This window comes from Odontesthes bonariensis, chromosome 6 (assembly GCF_027942865.1).
Source record: "Odontesthes bonariensis isolate fOdoBon6 chromosome 6, fOdoBon6.hap1, whole genome shotgun sequence".
Classification (NCBI taxonomy): domain Eukaryota; kingdom Metazoa; phylum Chordata; class Actinopteri; order Atheriniformes; family Atherinopsidae; genus Odontesthes; species Odontesthes bonariensis.
In genome coordinates, this window is record NC_134511.1 from 23,301,783 (window position 1) to 23,324,036 (window position 22,254).

Sequence of the window (22,254 nt, forward strand, 5' to 3'; positions counted from 1 at the left end):
GTGAGCATACAAAATTATGATACATATGGCTTCATCAATCAGATTTGCATAAAGTTTTAAGTCGTGTGCTGTATTTTAATTTCAAACCCTTTGTAGGTAATGTAGAAATGATTTTCAATTTTAAGACAACTTGTGCTTTGAATTAAAGTGCTCAAGATACTAGTCTCGGTCACTGGCTTAAGTACAGACAGACTGTTTTATATTGTGAGGTGGAAGAAAACATTTGATTCCAGATTCATGTATAGAGGACAGTTGTGTTTCTATCCAACAAGCGAGCTCATCCTGGCTATTTCATGGGCTGCGTGTGTTTCTGGTCAGGTGTGTATCCTATAGGCATGTTGATACTCTCCTCAGGGGTCTCCTGATGAAATATGCAGGTGCTACTTGTGTGTCTCCTCCACGAACCCCACGAGTTACCTTGTCCTTGGCCGATTGGCAACCTGCAGCAACAAACAGTATGATTCATGTCTCTTAGACCAGAACTTGGAATTGCACTCAAGCACATTCACCTCATCACAGGACTCAACTCACCACCATGAGGTGTCCGTTCTTAGCTTTGTACACCATGGGCTCCTGCCCCGTGCTAAAGTCCACCGCGCTCTCTTTCCCTGCCTGGATTTCAATCTTTATACTGACAATTCATTGAAGACAAAAGAAAACAGTGTTTTAGACCACTGTTCGTATCAAATTGAACCTCGATTTCAAAGCTCAAACTCACCTGCCCTGAACCACGCTGATCGCATTCTGTTTGTTTGCAATGATGCTGAGTTTGGTCAAAAACTCAAACAAATGGTCACACTGCATTACCAGGTCCCCCTGAAACAACCAGAGTAAAGTATGTTGAGATAAAAAAGGACCTTACGCTAGTATTTCACTTAAAAATATGATTTCCTGTATGCAGAGGTCATGAAAAACCTTCAAATCTTTTAACTGTTTGTTAAAAATCTGAACATTTCTATTTCAACTATGAATAAACGAGCAATTCTAAATATCAATTGTATAATCCGTGTCCACATACCTTTTGTTTGGGGTCCTCACATGTTATATGGAATACAATGATGCCATCGGTCAAGTTACTGACCGAAATCCCTGCAATGAGTCAAATGATAGTTTTTACGCCCAACAAGCGAGAACATCCCTGATGAGCAGTAAGATATTTCTTGTCACATTTCTCTGACCTTTGAGAGAGGTGTACAGCACCCTCTGTTTGATCTTGGCCTCCTCAATCAGATAGGCAGCGGTCTGAGTGAGGATGAGCTGCCTTGGCCTTGGTTTGAAGCCATTTCTGTCGTACTTAATCACCGGAACGCTGTACTACAAAAACAAAACAGCGCAGTGAGCTAATGTGTGGAATGGTGCCGAAATACCTTTCGGTGCACCAAGGAAAATTTGCTACCTTAATCTGCTCATTGCGAATCATCTGGACAATCCTCACGTTTATTTCTTGGTCACCTGAAGACATTATGTGATTTAAACACGATTGTTCAAAAATAGATCGGCACTATGTTATTGTATCTGATACTTACTGATCCTGGTGTCCATAAAAGGCTGAGGGATGCTCTGTGGATAGCTTTCCTTTTTGCCTTTGAAGATGGAGCTGGTGACAAGCTTCAGTTGAAGCTGAAAGGACAAAAAAAAGCAATTTTTTTGTTTGTTTTAAATTTGAGTTTAAATATATATATATATTTTTTTTTTTAATTTACAGTAAATCACAGTCCATTCTTTGATATTATTTATGTGTCTTACTTGTGCTTTCCTCTGAGGTGTGATTGCCCTCACATACTTCCGCACCATTAAACGGTAGTGGAGCTCACGCAGTATCTCTGATGTCTAAAAAAAAGGATAAAATCATGCAGAGTCCAAAAAACACAACAACTTGGGTTTAGGTTGACAAAATGATACGATGTATTGCTATACCTCTGTCAGCACAGGTGGTGGAGTTAGCCAGGAGGTTTTATCCAAAACAGTCTTTGGCAGATTGTCTCTTAATCTGTTCAAGTAACTTTGTCTCACAAAGACGAGATACTCAGAGTTATCCGTGGTTTTTGCTTGCCCTCTGGTCATGTAACCTTTGATGAATCTGAAATAGGTGGTAAAATGATGTGCAAGTGAAAATATTACAGTAAATTTGAGAGGCATGGTGCGGTAATCATGCTTTAATCTTCTTACTTACTTCTTGATGACTTTCACAGCCCAGGCTCTCTTCTCTTTCTCCTTCCGAGCCTGCACTCCTCTCCAACAAGTTTCAATCTTAATGGCTGCGTAGAAATATGCAGATGTATCTATTTATGTAATTCTTATATCATCCATAATCAGCATAATTAATAGTATTGTTCGTGGCCATCTATAGTGACGCTTGAATATTTGTGAAATGTGAAAAGATCTCTATATTTCTGCATAAATATAACCTAAAAACTCACTAGATTATTATGTAAGTACTAAAAGTCTATAAAGAGAACCCTAAGACCTGTGGTGCTCTCTGAATATGTGCTATTGAGTACACCCACATGTTGCATCAGGACTAAATAGGTTCTAAGAGGGATCAAGTGTATCAGGGCATGGACAAAAGAGAGCTGTTGATGCATCAGATTTGAAAAGGCTGTACAGCCATCTCTAACATTTGGTATCCCCAGTCAGTCTGATTATAGGATAAGAGATTAGAGGATATCTAAGATCACTGTTACCCTTTACAGGAGTGGTCAACCAAAGATCAGTCCACAAGCATGACTTTTAATGTCTGCAAGGTCCAAAAGGAGCTCAGTTAGGCTCTGACCAAACACCATCAGGGGAACGTTAAACATTACACGGTGTGCATGAGACGGCTCAGAAGAAAAAACGCCACAGCTCTGCAAAACTAACATTGATTCATCAAGTCAGGAATAGAGATTTGTAGTTTAAATCCAAAGTGAAAAACACTGCATTCAAGCATAGAAATCTTTGCCTGTCTGTGGAACGCGGTGGTGGCAGCATCTTGGTTTGGTGCTGTTTTCCTTCCATCGCTGACGGAACAATTACATTTGAATCATACCAGTAAATTCTAGAGAAGAATGTCCGGAGCAGTAACCATGAACTTAATCTTAAGTGAGTGGGTCGCACAGAGAGACAACGATCTTAAAAACACAAGTCATTTGGTGAAGAATGGTTAAAGAAGAATCAAGTTCATTAAAAATGCTAACCTTGCTAATGATGCAGAAACAGCTGTTTATGTGAGGAAACCAACATCTCAGATTTCAAGCTGTTCTGTACAGAGGAGTGGACTAAAACTCCTCTAAGCTGATGTAGGTGTAGGACTGAGCATCACTTAATGTTCATTTACAGCTGCTGTTAACTGACTTTTTGCCACTTAAGAAACCAGATACCTTTTTCATTAGTTTACTTGGGTTCTCTTTATCCACTTTCGGAACATTTGTGCAAATCTCATGATCAAGGTTATATTTTCCCAGAAATTACAAAAATCCTAAAGGGGTTCACAAACTTTCAAGCAGCACTGTTGTCACATTTACCAGCCTCCTTCTGTTTTCGGTACTCTCCCTTTGCCTTGTATCCTTTGTATTTTGCCTGGAGTCGTGTTGCTGCAAATCCAGAGCATAAAACTTCATTCATGATGACTAATGATGGTGAGAGTTTTTAACATTTGATTTAAACTCACCCAGGTCATGTTTACATTTCTCAAAAGCATCCTCTGTGGCATAAAGGGTCCTGGGATGGCGGATGAATATTTTGGTTCTACAAAAATCAAACGATGAACATTTTATAAGAAATCCTTATTACTATTATTATTTTTTAATCCCTGACTTGCAGTGAAAGCTTTCCTCACCGTCCCATTTTGTACTCATTTGGCAGGTAGCCCAGATGTTGAGCCAGTGCTTCGACGCCATCGGAAGCCACTCCTCTCCAGTGTGGCCATGTGGCTGGGCACAGAGGTTTGTATCTGGAAGAAGAGCCAAATGACTCAGAAGCGACACTTTATGATTGAAAAATCAAAGATGAATTTGGGGGGACGGTCATTTAAATACCTCTTTAAGAAGTCCTCATATTTGCGTCGGTAGGCAAATCCAGCTCGTCTAACTCTGAGATGTTCCATCAGGCCCAGGTACTTTACCTGGTGTCTGATCAGTGCTTCATCAAACTGACCTTTGGTTGTGTGTTAGACATAAGCATGAGTTAGACAAGCTCTTACACCTCTGTCTTCTTAACATTAACTGCCTCTCTATTGATCTACCTGGCTTCTTGGACTCATTAGATTTGAGACAGCGTATGTACCAGGCCTCTTTCGCCATGAGCATCTCTGTCAGCTTCAGCAGGCTGCCCTTAAACTGGGTTGCCACCTACAGACGAAAGATGAAGGTCATAATCCCAAATAGTTCATCTGGCAAATGCACATGGCTTAATGATGCGCTCGTCAGACGGTTGCTGATGAAAAGCTTTTGAAAAACAGTGTCAGATGTTACAGTCGAAGGATATAAGGAGCCAAACATAAATTAACGTACCGTTTCTGGTCTTCTTTTGTTTTCTGTCTCCATGGTGGCGAAGCACTCTCTGACTATGGCATTTTTAGACTGACACATCAGCTATAGGAAGAGGGGGAATAACATACAATAATACAAACATGCTGTCACATTAAGACTGATTTGTCTCATACCAAACATTTTATTCTTGTTTCATTTACAAGCCTCCAACATGAACTGAATAAAAGATTATCTTATCGAAAACTCTGGATCAGCATGTCCCGAACTAAACCGTATACAAAACCGACAACTTACATCTTTTATGTTTCTGTACAGCAGGTCATTATTTTTGTCCAAAAAACCTAGAATGTAACAGAACAAAAGGTGAATTTTGGAATCACAGAATGGGAGGTTTACAATCAAATAGTTCTGTTGAGTAAGGTAGAAGGCCAAAGACTGTGTTTTTTTTTTTTTTACCCACAACGCAGTAGGTGACCTCCCCGGCGTAATGCAAGAGACGGAAATCTCCCCTCTCCAGAGTCTTACGTGTCAGTTTGTCAGCCAGTTTGTGCCTGCAATCCAAGAGGTGGAGAAACACAAAGCGTTTAAGAGTGAGTAAATTCTAATCCTCTGCGGTCATTGTGTTGTGCTCTATCACTTAGACAAGGCATTTAATCAAAGAACATTAATTACCCAACAAAAGCTTATACATGATTACAGTTCAATCTTTAACTTCAATGTTTTGTGAGGTTTTGAATTTCCCTGCTTGTGACATTGTCTCTTTTAGGATTTAACTCACGTTACAAAGTGGGGATGATTTCCCATCTTTTCTTCCAGCCTCTCCAGGAAGGTGAGATCTGTGGCATCTCCTGGTCTGAGACACTCTTCATCCTGCAGGATAATCATAAGCTGGTGTATGTGTTTGTTTGTTTGTTTTTTAATAAATGTATAACATCCTGAAAATACACACCAGTACTGATATGATTCCTCTGTGTCTCTCCTCAACCAAGTCACAGATTATCTTGTTGTTGAAGAACTGAACTGGTTCCCACTGGGGGGGAAAAAAACTGTTTAGAGCACATGAAGGGAAACAGTCATTCATTCACGAAGTCATTCCTTTTTCATTACGTTACCTCAATTCCCTCTGCTTCATATTCTTCCTGCTCAGATTTGAGTGTCAGCTGGATAAAAAGCTGCTGTAGCTTCTCATTGCAGTAGTTTATACAGAATTGTTCAAAACTGAGGAAAAGAGTCAGGACAGAGAGACCAAGCTCAGCAACTTTGACGTTTTTACAAAGAGTTCCTTATTTTCTTTATGTACTATATTCTTTAGCGCGGCATCAAACAACCATCCATCAATCCATTCATCAACTATACATTTTTTATCCTCGAAATTGCCACAGAGCCCACAGCATATCCTCTGCTACAAATCCATTACAGAGTTAACACATGCATGCACGCTCACTCTCACAACTACATTCAGTTCAGTTGGACTGAGAGGGAGCTGGAGCACCCAGAGAAAACCCAGAGTTCATGCAAACTACAAACAGAAAAGCCCCATCCCACCAGCAGGTTCAAACCCAGAACCTTCTTGCTGTAAGGTGACAGAACTACACTGCTATAAGGACTACCACCTACCTGTTGACATAGAAAACCTCAAATCCATAGATGTCCAAAAGGCCTATAACCGTCTTCTGTGAGGAGTCCTACCATAAAAACATGTTAAAAAGCATGTAACTGTCTGGGATTTCTTAAGTGTAACACACATTTCCCTCCTTCACCTTGTTTTCCATGGAATCATTGATTCTGTTGACCAGCCAGGTGAAGGTCTGTCCATAGATGGCTTTAGCCAGGGCATCTCTGGCATAGATGGCATGATCAACTGTGAATGGACTGAGGACCTTTAAAGTGAGAAAACATTGGATGTTTGACCAGAAATACCAACTGAACGCTTAAGAAAACTCAAGGACATATCAATGTGCATGAACCTGCTCCATTTTGGCCTCTATCTTCCTGAATGTGAGTCCCTCCTGAAGACTGTGGGCATCCACAGCTAGCAGCTGCGAGGAAAAATGATCTCAGACAGTGTTTCTTGTGCTTGCTGGACATCAAAAGAACATATTTTCCTTTCCTTACATTTGAAACCCAGTGCAGTTCTGTGTTTTTGTCCAGAAGGGCACGGCCTTTGCCGTCAGTGTCAAACTGAACATTCCCCAAGTGGAGAACACTTGCAACAACCCCAAACAAGTGCTGCACAGAATTATGATTTTTACAATATTGCAAAACAGACAAGCAAAAACAACTGGTGCACGGTCGGTCAAGGCATCTGCAATACCATCCAACTTACATTAGTAATCATTTCATCAAAGTCAATGATTTGCAGTGCATTTTTGACTGATTTCCAATCATTTTTGTCATTAATGGATGGCACAGTGGCACACTCCCCCTGTCAGAAACAATAAACATAAAACAAACTGTCAAAGTGTAACACGTTCATAAGCAGTTTTATCTAAAGAAGCCTCGTAAAGTCATACACACTTGTGCTAGATAGTTGTAATGCAGACAGTTTCTTTCCAAGCCCAGTTTCCGCAGCAAGTCATCTGATCCTCCCTCCACCAACTGATAGAAGATGTGGAAGTTTCTCTCCCCATGATTTTGATGCACAACCCTCGACCTCTCCAGCAAGTAGTTTAGTATATGGCCTCCAACAGCATCCCCCTATGGGCATCATGATCCTAAAGACAGCAGTTCTACAACTTGCAGAAAAAAACAGCCTATGGTGCAGTGACCAGATTTAAGATTTTTTTTTGGATGTAGTTCCTTCTTAATTTCAGTCTTCTGAGATGAAGTTGATAATCTGCCCGTGCTGCTATTTTTTTTCTCTTATTTGTTTCTTGCAAACTATATTTTCTGTGTTAAAAAAATAAACATTCATTAATCTTTTTCAGTACTGATAAACATGGTTGCCCCTTGTCTGAGGACTTATCATTCTTGTTTAGGGCATCATAATAAGAAAAGGCAACAAATCATGAAACAAAACCATAGTTACCACAAAAAAAAATCAGGGTGACTTTTGTAAAGGCATTTCCCCTTTTCTCTAAGAGTTTTCCTTTTCTTTCTTTTTAAATTTCTGTCTCTTTTAAATAATTATTGTATGCCCTACTATTTCTGTGGCTCCTTACCTGGTTGTTAAACTGAATATCCATATACTTTCCAAACCGACTTGAGTTGTCATTTTTCAATGTTTTGGCGTTCCCAAAAGCCTGCAGTAAAACATATCATTCAGAGCAATCAATGTTAGCATCACCTGCTTTTAGGCAGGTCGCAGCAATGGTAAATCATAAAGTAACAGTCTGACCTCCAGGACGGGGTTGGACATGAGCATTTTGTCTCGGACTGTGTTTAGTAAATTGGTGCTCGGACAGCTGACAGCATAATACTGTAGAATCTTCTTGGAGGCCTCAGTTTTCCCTGCTCCACTCTCACCAGAGATGAGCATGAAGTGATTGTTGAACTCTGTCAGCATCGTGTGGTAGGCATTATCTGACAAGGCATAGCTGCAGCATACAACAAACTTGTGAAATATCACTTTAACATCAAATTAATCAAAACTGTATCAAATCCAAATCCATTATTTCTAGATGAAAAGGAATTCCTCTTCTAAAATCTTAAATGTATCTATCAATCTATCAATCTATCTATCCATCTATTTTTAAAGATACCATCTGAATACCTAAACTTTCTAATATTGTTTGGACCTTTGGGCTGTGTCCACCTCCAAATCATTGCTCCGAGAGGAGGAGATGAAATGATCAAGATGACTGGTGACACAGTCACAGTAGTAATCAGCAGATGAGTCGCAGTACCACTAACGCTAGATGCAGTGTCCATCCTCCTAAAATGACTCGAAAAATAGAAAAGTACTATATACCGGGTTTATCAATGTGAATCTGAGTTCAAGTGACAACTCGGACAGTTTGAAGGACACTGAATAATGGCAACCTCTGAGGGCCGACTCCATTTAAGAAACCCTTGCTTGCTCATCTGCAAGATAAAACCTTTACTTCCATTTGTGGTCTTGTGTAATTTGCCTGGCCTGGACATAGACTATCCGAGTGAGTTCATAGTTCTGACAGTGAACCACAGAGGTGGTAGTGAAGCACTATGAGGATAATTCCCAGTCTCCAAAAGATGAGAGGTGGAACAAATTGTCAGATAACGATAAAAACATTGTTTTTCCAAGATCACACTTTTCAGATCATCATTTTTTATTCAAGGAACCTAAAACCGAGTCATAAATATTGTAAGTATGTTGGAATGTTTTAAAGGAAGAGGGAGAGCAATACAACCCCTTTATCAAGAAAATCTGAACATCTCTCCTAAAATTTGTGCAACATGGGTATCTTCCATGTTGAGGAGGAGTGAGCCATAAAAAATAAAGTTGGACACAGGTATTGAAAAAACAAGTGTGTCCAAGTAATGAAAAAAAAATTATATATATATATATATATATATATATATATATATATATATATATACATATATATATATATATTTGAATCTCGGTTATGAATAGTGCATTAAATTATACCGGCACTACGTTTTTAACATAGTGAATCTATTTCTTAATTTTACATAGAACATATGCCTTCAGTTAAAATGAGTAATGCAGCTGCTGTAAGGGGATACAGTTTTGAATCATTTGACATCTATGAAATATTGCAACTGTGTGGTACTCACTTTTGTCATATACTGTTGAAATAAACAATTGTAGTGCCCATGCTAACTACACACTCACATGTGAGGTGGAAGCTCAAAAAAGTTGACACCCATGTAGATGTCCATCTGTTTCTTATTGTAGATGTCCAGCTCCTTGTATGGATTGACAGACACTAACAATGTGCCAATGTAAGTCTAAAACAATGGGGGGGGGGGGGGGGGGGTTTACAATGTTAATGCAAATATGCACACGCAGTTTTCATGAGCAGGGTTTAAATCGTCCTTGTCCAGACTCACATAGATTAGATCCTTGCTAAAGCGTTTCTTGAGGTTGCTGATAAAGGCCGCCTCTGTGGTTTCATCGAGAAGTACAAAGTCTTGGATTCCCACCTGGTCCCTCGCAGTCAGGGCACCCTCCATGTCTAGCTGACCCTAAGCAACAAGTGGTACAGCATCAACCATAAATAAGCTAAACTTGAAAGCTGAATGCCAAGTATTTCTAAAACACACAACACTGATACAATCTCTACTTCATAGTTACCTGATCAAGAATATGCCATTTCTAACTAAAATATGTATAGATAGAGGAAGCAAACAAGGCCAAAGTAACAATAACACGTGCAACACTTGTGCACACAAGAGAATTTTTTTGTTTTTTAATTAAACTCATGCATGTTGACAACTGCAGCTGATGTTTGAATAAATGGCTCCATGAGAGAGGACGGTGCTGGAAAAAGCACCAGAAAAAGCACAAACATGGTGTCTGTTAGATCTATTGAAATCAGAAGTCTAGAGGTCTTAAATGTCTTTGAAGCCGGTCTGTGATTGTGCAGATGAACAGACATAAGATAATCATTGCTACACAGCACACAAGGACCTTGGCTGGCAGCCCATGGTTGACTTGAGCTGGCGCACCAACCAAACACAACACAGTGTGCAAATGGACTGGCTGAGCCTGCGGCACATTTAAGAAGCATAGTGGGAAAAAAATTCCACCAATCTGTTTTGCATTCGCAGCATCAACACTTAGACCAAAGGTTTTTGCAGCTTTTGTTGGTTTTGTATTTTTTTCTCCCTCTTTTGGAAGCAGAAGTCCTTTGATTCTCAACTCTCCCTGCAAAAACATTAAAAAAGATAATCCAATGGATCTAATTGACACAAAGCCCTCCTTCCCTCCTCCCTCCCTGCTCTGTCCTCCGCCTATGGCCCTCATTTATTCTGAGAAAGGCCAAGTGTTTTTGTCCTGTAAATACCACGGAGCAGAGACAAAAAAAAACGTCTTTAAAATGCAGTCTACAATCCATTACACATATTCCCCCTGCATATCCATTCAGTAATTATTCATTAGAAAACATTTAACGTCACAGTGAATTTCACACTAGGCAGTCGAAACACAATAGAGGAGATTTGGCCTATTTTGGGGTGAGGAGTTGGGGAGGGGTTAGCTGTACAGAGGAAGGGTGAAGGCGAAGGAGGCGGGGGGAGAAGGGGAGCAGTATTTGTCTGATCTGAGAACCTCTGAAACGGGGCCGTCTTGAGACAACGGGACAGACTAAATAGTGCAGTAACGGTCTGTGCCCTGCTGTTTGCTATGACACTCATTTAGTTTGCTTTAGTGTGCCCCGAGGGCAAACAATAGAGGCTTGTTCTTAGCAATCCTGTGCTGTAATTTGGACTTCATTACTTTGCTCATACAGGGCCCCATGGAAGGTTTTGAGGAGGCTCGTCAGATGAGTGTTTTTTTTCCACCTGTCAGCACTGCACCCCCAATCCTCTCAGTCCTCTTTTCAACAATACTGCTCACCCCGTGTCCCCACCAATAACCCTCACACGACCCCCTTCCCACATCAGCCCCCCCACCCACCCACTTTAAGCCAATGAGACAGGTGAACAATATCATTGAAGAAACCCTTTTTTGGACGTCAGAATCAATCTGGCGATGTGATGGTAGCGGTGCTGGTGTGGGGTATCTGTGACACCCCTTCCTTCATGGGAACAAACTTCTCTCAGGGCAGTACAAGCAGACAATGTGCTGGGACAGCGTGACTTAGGGATCTGCCATACAGTATTACAAGTAATAACATGGATAGATAAGCTCCTGTCAAGAGAAGGATTAATGAATTCAGTCTTGATAATAATGCTAATGTTTTCGGTTTTCTGACTAAATCTAAAAGTTTGCTGTTTTCCATTCAGGTTTCTTTGGTGTCCTGCCGGTATTTCTTTTTAAGAAAGCTGTCTGCGGTAAGCAGAAGGGTTTCTAATGACTGTACTTGAAAGGCAGAACACTAAATGGGCGTATTCAGTCCAGGAGGACAAGGGAGCCTGAACTGAAGAATACATCGGACTACTGAAAAGGTTGATGCATGTGTTATTTGTAGCCCTATACATTCAACAAACTAAATCAGCTCGATTGCAATTCAAATTAAACAACAGACAACTCAGTACAATGCACAACTGAAAGAAAGTTTATGTAATGAATCCTTAAAGCCGTCGTCAGGTCAGGTGGATCACCATGCTACCTCAGAGCACAAGCAATTGTATTTTAATTAAGAGATGGTCCCTCGTCTTGGTCTAGAGTGTCAGTGTTGCCTGAGACAGAATGACCTCATCTGTGTGAGAAGTGGAGGTAGCTTTAGATGGGGGAGGGAGGGAGGGAGGGAGGGGGGGTGCAGCTGCTGGGACATTTTATGGTTTTATTCACTAACAAGAAGATATATTTCTCTGTTACAAAGAAATTTTATCTGACCATTTTATCTCAGTGGGCCCCACCTCCCAAAAACATCTTGGAGAATTGCTTCAACATTTTATGGAAACAGCCCATTTGCTCTCTTTGTAAACAGTTAAATGAGGTGAGTGATACAGCGCTCAGATTTGAATGTCAAATATGAACCTACTCCACAGTCAAGCCTAACTTTGTATAAACTGTTCTAAAGAGGGTGTCCATTGGCACCTCATAAGCCCACTAACACTGTAATGTCTGTTTCATTTGCACGGCCAATTAAACAGCGGAGAAGTGTGATACTGTCAAAACTTTGTAGTCAAAAGATTATAGTAAAGCAACTCTTTGAAATTTGCAAGTAAACTAATCAAAACAAGTAAATAACTAGAGGTGCTGTTAGGCAAATTCTGTCACCCTAAAACTGATCCAACTTGAATAGTTTTTCTATGTCCCACCTTTCTGCTAAGCTTAATGGATGCTGGCTGTAGCTTCACATTTATCCCACTGGTATCACTCTACTTGAAAGCAGGTTTCTGAGATGGAAAACATTTTTTCTGAGGTGATCATGAGTCATCCTACCCCACAGATTTAAACTGATGGAAAGATCATTTTAGCCTTCAGGTGACTTATCTCAGCATCACTCACAGAACATAAATGAACTGTTAGTTGTCATGCTTCTCTTGCCAAATTAGCTGACGGCGCGATATCTGAACTGCAGCTAGATCTTTGAAACATGAAAAGGAAAGGAAAGAAAAAGAAACAATTAACATAGAGCAAATTATACTTTCACAACATAAAGTAAAGCCAAACCTGCATTTCCGAAGCTAGTTTAGTCTGCTAACCAGATGCAGAGTCTCAGTCTCAATCCAAACTGAAAAAAGTGTCCTCCTCACCACAGAAGTTAGACAAAAATAGTGAGTCCTCCTGTGTCTGCTTGCATGGAGTCACTGAGCCACTAGATTCTTGGCAGGTAGTTGGCAAAAGTCGGAATTGTACAATACTACAACACCCCGTTTACTATGCTCTCTGTTATGTGCAGTGGCTCATTCATGCAGTATGTCCTGGCAGTGCAATGCTAGAGATGCTGCATGGAGCCCAATGTACACATATACTGCTGTCTTTACTCAAGCTCAGGGCACTTTGGGCTGAGTGCTTAATCATTCATGTCTGGGAGGTGGAGGAATAGAGAGATCTTATTCAGTGCTTACCTGGGTATCTACTGCTCTCATGAGTGTAACATAACAATACAGAAACAAGATCCAAACCACACCAATTTATTCACCTGTCTTTTTCTTCTCTATCTCTCTCAAAGCTCCATTACATCACTACCACAACAACAAAGAAGAAAAAAAAACAGTCACATTCCTTCAGCTGGCACATTTCAGGTCTGATAACTGATCTTTGATTAGGTGGGTACTTTACAGGCTGATCACCCACTGCTCTCAGCATTACAAGGTTGCTCAGATGAATAATGTTGTTTCAAACCAAATTTAGAGCTGCCACCACTTGTAGTGCTTCGTAAGATGCCGCCAGGCTGATGCCTAAATACATCTGTCCAGATTGGCACCCACAAAAATCAACATCTTGAACTGAAATTCCCCTTAGAAATTGAAATGTTTGAAGTTGAAGATTTTCGGGGATGTTTTGTTGCCAAAAATAAAGAAATAAAAGGGTGTGGGTGGAAGGAAAGATCCGTAAACTGCAGGGTGATGATGTCATCTTTTTAAATCCATTGACTTCCAAGATGTCTCTTGAATTTAAATTGATTTTAAAAAGAAGTTCAATAAATCAACTTAAATGATCAGCAAAATTGTGCAGTGCTCTACGACTTTATACCTAAGACACCCCAAATTTTGTATTGTTGCGTTTTTGGATAGTTTTTAAAGTATTAAAAGCCCAGACTGTAAGTAACTAGTAAGTAACTTTAATTTAAATAGCACATTTAAACAGCAAGAACTGACCAAAGTGCTGTACAGTGTCAAACTAAAAGACTAAAATTAAGCATAAAAATAAGATTAAAAGCAAAGCAAGAACAAACAGCAAGATTAAAATACATAAGATACAGAAGGCATTCTACAGTGTAATAAAAAAGGCAAGATAAAAGAATAGGGATAAAAAATAAAAAAAATAAGAAGAAGAGAGAGAGAAAAAAGAAACTAGGAAGCAAAAGCCAATGTGTACAAATGTGTTTTAAGTCTGGATTTAAAAGTAGTGGTTGTGGGAGCAGATCTGATATCAGGGGGCAAAGTATTCCAGAGACGAGGAGCTGCCACTGACTGCACATGACTGCTCTGATTGATCACCCGCGATACCCGATCAGGCTCCAATTTACACTTAACACTCGCATGATATAATGTGTTGTATCGTGCTAAACTGATAAAATAAAAACACCCAAAATCAAAACAAAAAAAATAGCCAAAATAGCCAAAAATGCTCTCGTAAAGTGTATCCTCTGCTGTAATTAATGTTTCTAAAACATCACAACTTGACAAGATTTATAGGTTCGGGTTTCATAAACAGCCATGCTCAATCTGTGTTACCATTTTCAGTTTAGCATGATTTGGTAGATGGTATATATAGAAATTCAATGATATGTTATTAGGATTGTAATAAAGGAAAGATAAAAAAAAAACACTGTCTGTCAAAAATATGGAATCACAAGCCTTACAAGATTCTCATTCTGTTGTTTTAATTGTAACAAAATTATAATAATGATAGTAAAATTAATGAACAAATTACAAAAAGCTATCTAACCTACCTCAAGAAAAAAATAATAATTTAAAAAATTGCTGTAATTTTTTTTTAGATCAAGAAGAGGGAAAACATTTTGAATAATTCAATCACGAAGAAATAATTACATAATCACTGTAATTTGCTTTTCAAAACCAATATTCAAGTTTTACTATGCAAATGAGTTTAATGGTCAGGAAACATCTTTCCTCAAAGGAGTTAATTCAGGACAGAGTGTATGAATACGTTGTTTGCTCCCAGTCAGGTGTGTCTTAACATTTGTAGGAAGTACAAACAAAATGGGAAGGTTGGTAAAAGGGAAACATACAGGAAGAAAAGCATCAGGACAGAAACCAATGTTTAAGACCAAAGAAATCCGCTGAAGGAACGGGGCAATGTTGTGTATGAGCATTTTAAAATGAGAGCGCTCACGAGCAAGGCTCATATTTCACATGGATTTTAAGCTGAACAAGGTCGTTTTCAACTGAGGAACATGACGTGAGTGCAGCTCTTTCTTACAGCGTTGACAGAATGTTTCTTGTTGACGGTGAACATGTCACGATTTATTGAGCCTGCACGGACCAGGCGGGTGAGCACTCTGGCTGAAGCCACCAGGCCTTGTGATAGTTTCTGTACCAGACACAAACATGACAACTGCAAATACAACTACTACATCTACAGTAGACCAATAACAGGCATGCGTAGTTATATATGTGTGAAGCTGCACAGCAATACTCCCGCAGCAGGCAGCAAGAGAGAACCTGACAAAAAGGGGTGCACCAAAAAAAAAAGCAGGTTTCAGAGGGGAACTATAAAGAAGTTGAAACAGTGAGACCTGCCAGCTGAATCTGAAGGATATAATAGATGACTTTGCGCAACAGAAAGCTTGAGGAGAGCACCTGTAATCTAAGTTGAACTACTCTTCTGGCCTTGGTGCACACAGCTGCACCTCCACCCATCTGTGTCATGCAATGCCACAAAGAATGATTTCATCTGTCTTCATGCTGTCCCACCTGATTTTGACACATAGCTGCTGGCCTGTTCTCTTATTTTCTCTAAAGCATGTGCCATTTTGCTGTTGCTGAGTAAGGTTTATATTACACACCTAGGTGAAAAAAAAAGTTAGGGAGGAGGGTTTTTTTCAAAGTTATCACCTGTAAACAATCTGTTTAGTTACATATTTGACACCGTACTGAGGCGGTGGGCCAGCCAGTCAACTTTGCCTTTACCAAGAGCTACACTGCAAGCTTGGCTGCAAACACAACTGGTCTAATTGTACAAATGGCACAAGGTAAAGTCTTTCCTCTTGTTTAAACACAGTAGTTGCTGTCTTCAATTAGCCAAATCATTTTGCGGTTCACAGAAATGGAAGAAATGGAAGGCTTGCTACAAAAAAAAGGCACAAAATTGGATACACCAATATTAGTATAGTTAGTTAGTATATTGTACAAGAGTTTTGATCTCCAGCTAATCTCTTCCTTTCCCTACAAAACTGGTTATACCTTAAAGTATGAGGAACTTACAAGGTTGGTGTAATGAAGTGTTTACTTATGTAACCCAGTAACCAATGGTAGAAAACATTCTCTCTCCAAGGTAACACAGGTGTCCATTTTCTGTGTTCTGGTGACCCACAAGTGAGAAAAGCTCAGGTTTCCCCCAGTTTATGAACTGATTATTGTCTAAAAAGCTTTCAGTCAATTGTCTATAATGGAAGACCAGTTGAGTGTTCAACATATTAAATTATTCACTCTCCACTCTAGAAAAGTTGTCAAGGTTACCTCTGCTCATCGCCCCACCTCTTCCCCGTCCGAGCAATGCTTGTCCAATCTTAACAAGCTTTGTGCTACCCACTGGGCTCTGATTCAGCACGAGACCCGGCAAATCCAATTACACAGGAGTCAGAGAGGTTGATTTTCCCATTATAGATTCCATGCTGAGAATGAGAGCTGATGATAACACTCACATCACACCACTGCTGCCCACCCCCCCTTCACTCTTCTCTCTTTATTTTTTGTCCATTTCACTGTCCCCCTCCCGTTATTTCTCTCTGTCTTCCTATCTAATTCCTCTTTTCCCTCGGAATTTCTTTCTTCCCATTTCTTTTCTTTGGATCTCTTGAGCTTTCATAGTCCATTATTCTAATTTTTCAGGGCAGCGTAACGAAGGCTGGGTCCCGTCATCACTTGTGTCCCAAAGTGATGGGTCAGTGAGGTTGCTTCATACCCCAGATTGGACATTTTTCATAAGATAAAAATGTACGTCTTGCTTTAAAAAACAAAGTGATCTGAAAAACATGAACATGTCTCCCTTAAAGTTTTAATTTTGTTATTCTTTAATGTACAAAACCTCCAAGTATCAACTAGCATCAAAGTTGGTTGGAGAATTGGCCCAAAAAAATGAGTAAACCAGAAATACTTCTTTTGTCAGGCAGGATAACATCTGAAAAGGTACCGCAAGGCGTGAATGCAAAGGGACTCAGAGAACATGACTTATGGGTGTCTGAGTGCCACTCTAACTGGACACACCATGTGCAGGTTGTGCCACATTAAAAACTAGATAAAAGCTCATTTAGAAACAATGCTCTTTTAAATTCAATCATCTGTGAAAAAGAGGAGGACTTTTGCTCCTTCTTTTCCATTTAGGGCAGTGAAAACGCCTGACATCGCTTTAGACCCGAGGCTTTGGTGTTGACACAGGCCACTTAAAGGTCAATACCAATGACCTTTCTGGAGATTCAAAAAATCCCTCTCTGTGATCACTGTGGAAAACAGGATTTGGAAGTCCTGTAGTCTTTCCAGAGAAGTTATCTGCTGTGTAGGAGAAGGGAAGATGGTGTGACTGGACCTTTGGCATTTGTGATTGACCAATATGGACCAGTACTTTGTCAGTGCATTAACTGATTAAACACAAACTCAAAGTGAAAAAGGCTCTACAATGCAGCCAATGTGAGACTTTAATACACTGCATGTACATACATCATAAGTTCAACCTTCTCTTAATTAATTGTATGCTGTTATCTGTAACAATACACCATAAAAAATGTGTTTTTAATAGAAAACTCAGAGTCCAATAAATCCAATGGAAGGAAAACTAAATTCATACCTATTGAACTGTAGTACAGAATGGAAATAGTAAGTATAAGCACTTCTGACTGTACTCCAGAGCAGTATCTAATTTTACACTTGTAATTACACTCATCCACTAAAATCTAATGAGATGGTAACTCAGGAATGAATGCAATATTATTGTTTTGAAAAGATATTGCTGCTCCTATGGACTGACACGCCGAAACCTTTTCATTTGCAACCTCAGAAAGGACTGGAAACATTTGACTAAGACTAAATAATGTAATGGATTAAGTAGTAAACTGAATTAGAGGGATTAAGTAGAACTAATTATGCAGCACATTGAGTTCATTAGTTGCCGCAGGTCACATTTCAGTGCCTGTAGATTAAAACTACTTACTTTGTTTTTACCTTGGAGGACATGGTTACTGTCTCATGTGAACCATTTGGGTTACTTTACCTTTTGTCTTCAGTTAATGTTTGATTAGGTTTAGGTACCTTTTTACTCTGACAACTAAGTTTTTTTCCCTTTAAAAACTGCAATTCAAATTGTAACTTGGTACGCATAATAGAATCTATTACTATAGCTTTGGACCTCTGGTACAAGGAGGGCTGTGTTGTAGACACTTCACTTAAACATGGTGGAACGTCAAACTTCTTCTGCAAAAGTGCTCATGTCCACCATGAATTGATGAAGAGGACAGTGCTGTTACGGCTACAAATCATTGTTTTATGTGTGGAGAAAAACGCTGAGCAACAATCAAGTCTTTTAAAGATACGTCACAGTGTAAGATTTGACAAGACTGCTGGTAAATGGCTACAGAAGGCCTATATACACACCTGGTATTAACATGTGTGCTGGGTGATCCACTCACAGGGGGAAAGCTCATCATGCATCAGTTTACACCTGGAACTCACAAGAGTCTCGAATGGCCACTTGTGCTGAAATGTCATCTCCCTGCTCTATTTGCAAATAAACACATGGCACACACAGTCGGGGATGGTCAACAAACAGGACATTTCAGTATCAGATTTACTAATGTTTCTGCAAACTCCTAAATGAGAATATACATGTACTAATGATACCAGGTTGCACTGCAGTGTAGATGATGCACAAATCCCTTAAGCTGCTTTGATGATTTCTAAGTTTGTTTGAGCTATGATTTTTCATGAGAACTGAAAATATAGATCATGACAATCTCAAACTAGTTCTCATCTCCAGTAAGAACTAAACGAATCTTCAAAAAAATGACCAAGTACAAGTATCTTGGAGTTTGGATCACTGAGAGGAAACTCTCTGAATATCACATTCCTGATGGTGAGCAAACTGAAACACAAAGTTGGTTTGAGTTATGGGAATAAATCATATCTATCACAGCATTATAGAGAGATGCTTAGTGACTTAACTTTTATGGTTAGTGGAATATGGTTAAGACCTATTAGTAGAGATGGTCATCATTCTAAGCTGTTTGCTAAAGGTGGGTTTCCCTTCAAATCCCTGCAGAGTGTAATAGACACTAGGGTTTATTTACTTACATTACTGCTTTGCTGCCTTTTTTCTTTTTGCTCAACTATGTTTCAGTGACTGGATTTTGTCCATATTATTTTGAGGCCTCGTTGCCACTTCCAGTTTTACTTGCTTTGCACCTCCAACCCAGAGAACCATCTAAAGCTTGACATTTATCAAGAGTTAGTATCATCATATCATATCTTTCAAAATAAGAAAATATCTTTCATTCACCCATTTATTTCAACTCCAACTTTTCTTGTTTCACCCATCTTCTTTCTTCAACATTCCTATGAATTTATCTGAGTTTTCACTGTCTTGTTTGCCTTTTTGCATGGTTTTTTTAATGTAGTTCATTCATTGGATATTTTGAGTCACAATGACAGGGATCTTTTTTTCCCTTTTATTTTACTTGGCTATATTGCAAATGAGTTGAAATACAGAATGAAGGAATGAAATTGAATTGTGAAAAAAATGTACTTCTCATTTTTATTGTTAAGAAGTGAAGAGGCGGTATTACATGATTATATGAACAACTTGCCACAGGTGTTATAAGTTAATCATCATCTTTCTTTTGTAAAGGTGCATCCACATCAGATGCTCTTGTAAGTCACCTATAAGTGACTGACCTTCAACAGGACAGCCTGTGACCTGACAGTCTGGACTCTCTGCTCCATCCAGGTTGAGGCTTTAATGGGGAAACAAAGTATTTGGCAGGACACTGATGTTGCTCCTCGGCTAAGTATGGCTGACAGTCGCTTCCTCTGTGTGACCACTGGGTCACTTTGGGTGACAAGCTCCACTGAGGGACACTGTGTCTCTGCCTGCAGAGGCGATTAGAGGGGCGAGCTGACCCCATTCTCAGAGGGGGCCGATGTGTTTTGAGTAAACATTTGGTGCAAGACAAAAAACACAGGCTGCAAACCCAGGCCAACCCTCCGGCTGTGATCCCATTGTTTCCACATTACTTCTGAACAGGCATGAGGGACGAGAGCCGACACTCTGTGTTCCTCGGCTTCAGGGAGTGCTCATGGTCTGAGTGGCACTGAGTCTGCATGGATTACACAGAGCCAGGACACTCCCACAGGTCCCTGCCGTTACCTTGATAGTCCTAAACATGTCATTATCTGCACAAATATAAACATTTTACCAACATCACCATTATTACAGCTGTACAAGTGCACATGGACGGAATGAGAAAACACTTGATTTAACAACAGCATTTGAACAAAAAAGAAAAGATGCATGAATTTACTTGAGCAAACTCATCACTTCTAATGTATTAACTGCAGATATTTACACCCTGTCAGATTCTGAAGAATTCAACTAAAAAAGTCTATTTTTTTTTTTTATGTTAGATTACTTTTAGAACTTAAAAAAAACGATTTATTGTAATTCAAGCAATTATAACTTAAAATTAGGAGTTTAATTATGGAACAATTGAAGTATTACTTATCTATAAATCTGAATTGGAAGTCTCCCTGTGAGGCATTGTTAAAGAGTTATATGTTCATCATAGTGAAAGCAATTCAAAGCATGCCAAAGCTCAGATGAATTCAGTGTCTTCCCTCCTGCCGATTCATTATTATCTCACTGTCTTTGGCACAGAACTGTTTGAAAATAGTTAGATTTAATTTCATCATGTTAATGGAGGAACTAATTATCTAAACTTTGAAAATAATAAATAAAAGCACGGGTTCTCATTTTAAAGTAACTGAATTCAACCTATCCATCAGTTGAACTAAATATGGAGTTTGATTTGATTTAACAAAATAGAGTAAAGTCCGTGTCATTCACATTTGAGGGCAGCGTGGATTTTTAGTTTTTGAAATACCAGCAGCATTAAGAGCCTTAATCCTGACTAATATTGTTTGGATGGCTTTTTATATGAATGGCTTTTGGCTACATAGGTGTAAAATTAAAACGGCTCATGGTGTGTGTTTTTAATAGATTGAGAGAAAATCCTTTCATACCTTGTCCGCCATTGTTGTTTATATTATAAGGCATCGTTGGCAGTAGTGATGTAAAATGTGAAACCTCACTTTTGCATTTTCCTGTTAAAATAATCCTGAAATCATTAAGTGATTATCATAATTAGTTTATATACATCTGATAATTGTACTGCATACACACAAGTCTGTACTTGACATATTTTCCAGCTGTATTACGGTGTTTCTGTTATTTTGCCCACCATCTGTTGATGGTACTGTGTTATTGTCCTGCATCATGAACCCTGGGTGCAAGGGTCAGACTGTCATCTAAATTATACCACCACCACCACCACCATCATCATCATCATCATCATCATCACCAGTCCATGGATTAGGGCTGTAACAGTTTGAGCACGAGGCCCTGCAGTGCTCAGCTTGTTTCCAGATCATAACCCTGCGGGCTTTAGGACCTAAAGGATCCTCTCTGAGTATGGTCTTGTTTTTGTCCGTTACGTTCATGCATGTAATCATCGATTGTGCCTATTGTGACAGGCCGATTTACCATCTGTATGGTCCCATGGGGCTGATACTACTGATACTACAATCCCCCTTCATTTCCAGTCGCAGTTTAACATCAAACTGGTTTCACATGTTTTTACCTGGTAGCTATCGAATGACCCAACATGCTCTAGGTTTCTGTTGCACAAATCCTTCCTTTCTGGGATTTTTTTCGTTTTTCATTTTTGCTGTTCTGGTAAAGTGTGCAGCAACTTGAAGTGAAACACGAGCTGAAATTTGGGAGCCCATTCTTGTCATTCTGCACTCTCTTCAGGTCAGAAATATCCCTGTCCTTAAGCAGACATCCGACCCTGTCATTTACTGAAGCTTGTCTTCATGCTAAAGTACTTTGCTCAGTGGACCTGCTCTTCAGACAAGTGTAGCTCCAACGTGAGCTTTTGCCGCCTCCTGCTGCAGCCCACCCGAGCCCTTGGCTCCCCCCCACCCCCCTGTAACCGCCTCCCCGGCTCCTTTTCCCACTGCTGAGGGGTGCGGGACGCGGCCTCTGCGGCGGGAAGCAAATTATCTCCAAGCACTTCCTCAAGAAGAAAAAAAAAAAAAGAAGTTCACACTTACA

The 22,254-nt window shown here is 39.7% G+C and overlaps 1 protein-coding gene across 1 annotated transcript; it reads right to left on the reverse strand.

Annotated features, from left to right (window-relative positions):
• Nucleotides 1-32: 32 nt before the first annotated feature.
• myo1ha (myosin IHa) lies at nucleotides 33-9,593 on the reverse strand. The gene is made up of 31 exons (XM_075468021.1): nucleotides 9,465-9,593; nucleotides 9,247-9,362; nucleotides 7,807-8,005; nucleotides 7,631-7,711; nucleotides 6,987-7,166; nucleotides 6,796-6,894; nucleotides 6,585-6,698; nucleotides 6,437-6,508; nucleotides 6,230-6,349; nucleotides 6,087-6,154; nucleotides 5,582-5,687; nucleotides 5,419-5,499; nucleotides 5,248-5,339; nucleotides 4,926-5,020; nucleotides 4,764-4,810; nucleotides 4,491-4,571; nucleotides 4,223-4,328; nucleotides 4,017-4,134; nucleotides 3,818-3,931; nucleotides 3,650-3,726; nucleotides 3,504-3,572; nucleotides 2,174-2,258; nucleotides 1,918-2,080; nucleotides 1,747-1,830; nucleotides 1,527-1,620; nucleotides 1,397-1,452; nucleotides 1,179-1,314; nucleotides 1,019-1,089; nucleotides 719-816; nucleotides 532-631; nucleotides 33-440 (listed from the first exon to the last, which is right to left on the reverse strand). The coding sequence occupies exons 1-31, from the start codon at nucleotides 9,585-9,587 to the stop codon at nucleotides 414-416; spliced, it is 3,072 nt and encodes a 1,023-aa protein (XP_075324136.1). The 5' UTR covers nucleotides 9,588-9,593; the 3' UTR covers nucleotides 33-413.
• Between the last annotated feature and the right edge of the window lie 12,661 nt (nucleotides 9,594-22,254).

What these genes read in the sequence shown, in the direction of transcription:
- myo1ha (XM_075468021.1), bottom strand. Translation starts at nt 9,587, where the DNA reads ATGGAGGGTGCCCTGACTGCGAGGGACCAGGTGGGAATCCAAGACTTT. An exon ending in TTAGCAAGGATCTAATCTAT is followed by an intron (nt 9,363 to 9,464) that starts GTGAGTCTGGAC and finishes CCATTGTTTTAG; the next exon opens with ACTTACATTGGCACATTGTT. An exon ending in TTGATGAAATGATTACTAAT is followed by an intron (nt 6,699 to 6,795) that starts GTAAGTTGGATG and finishes AATTCTGTGCAG; the next exon opens with CACTTGTTTGGGGTTGTTGC.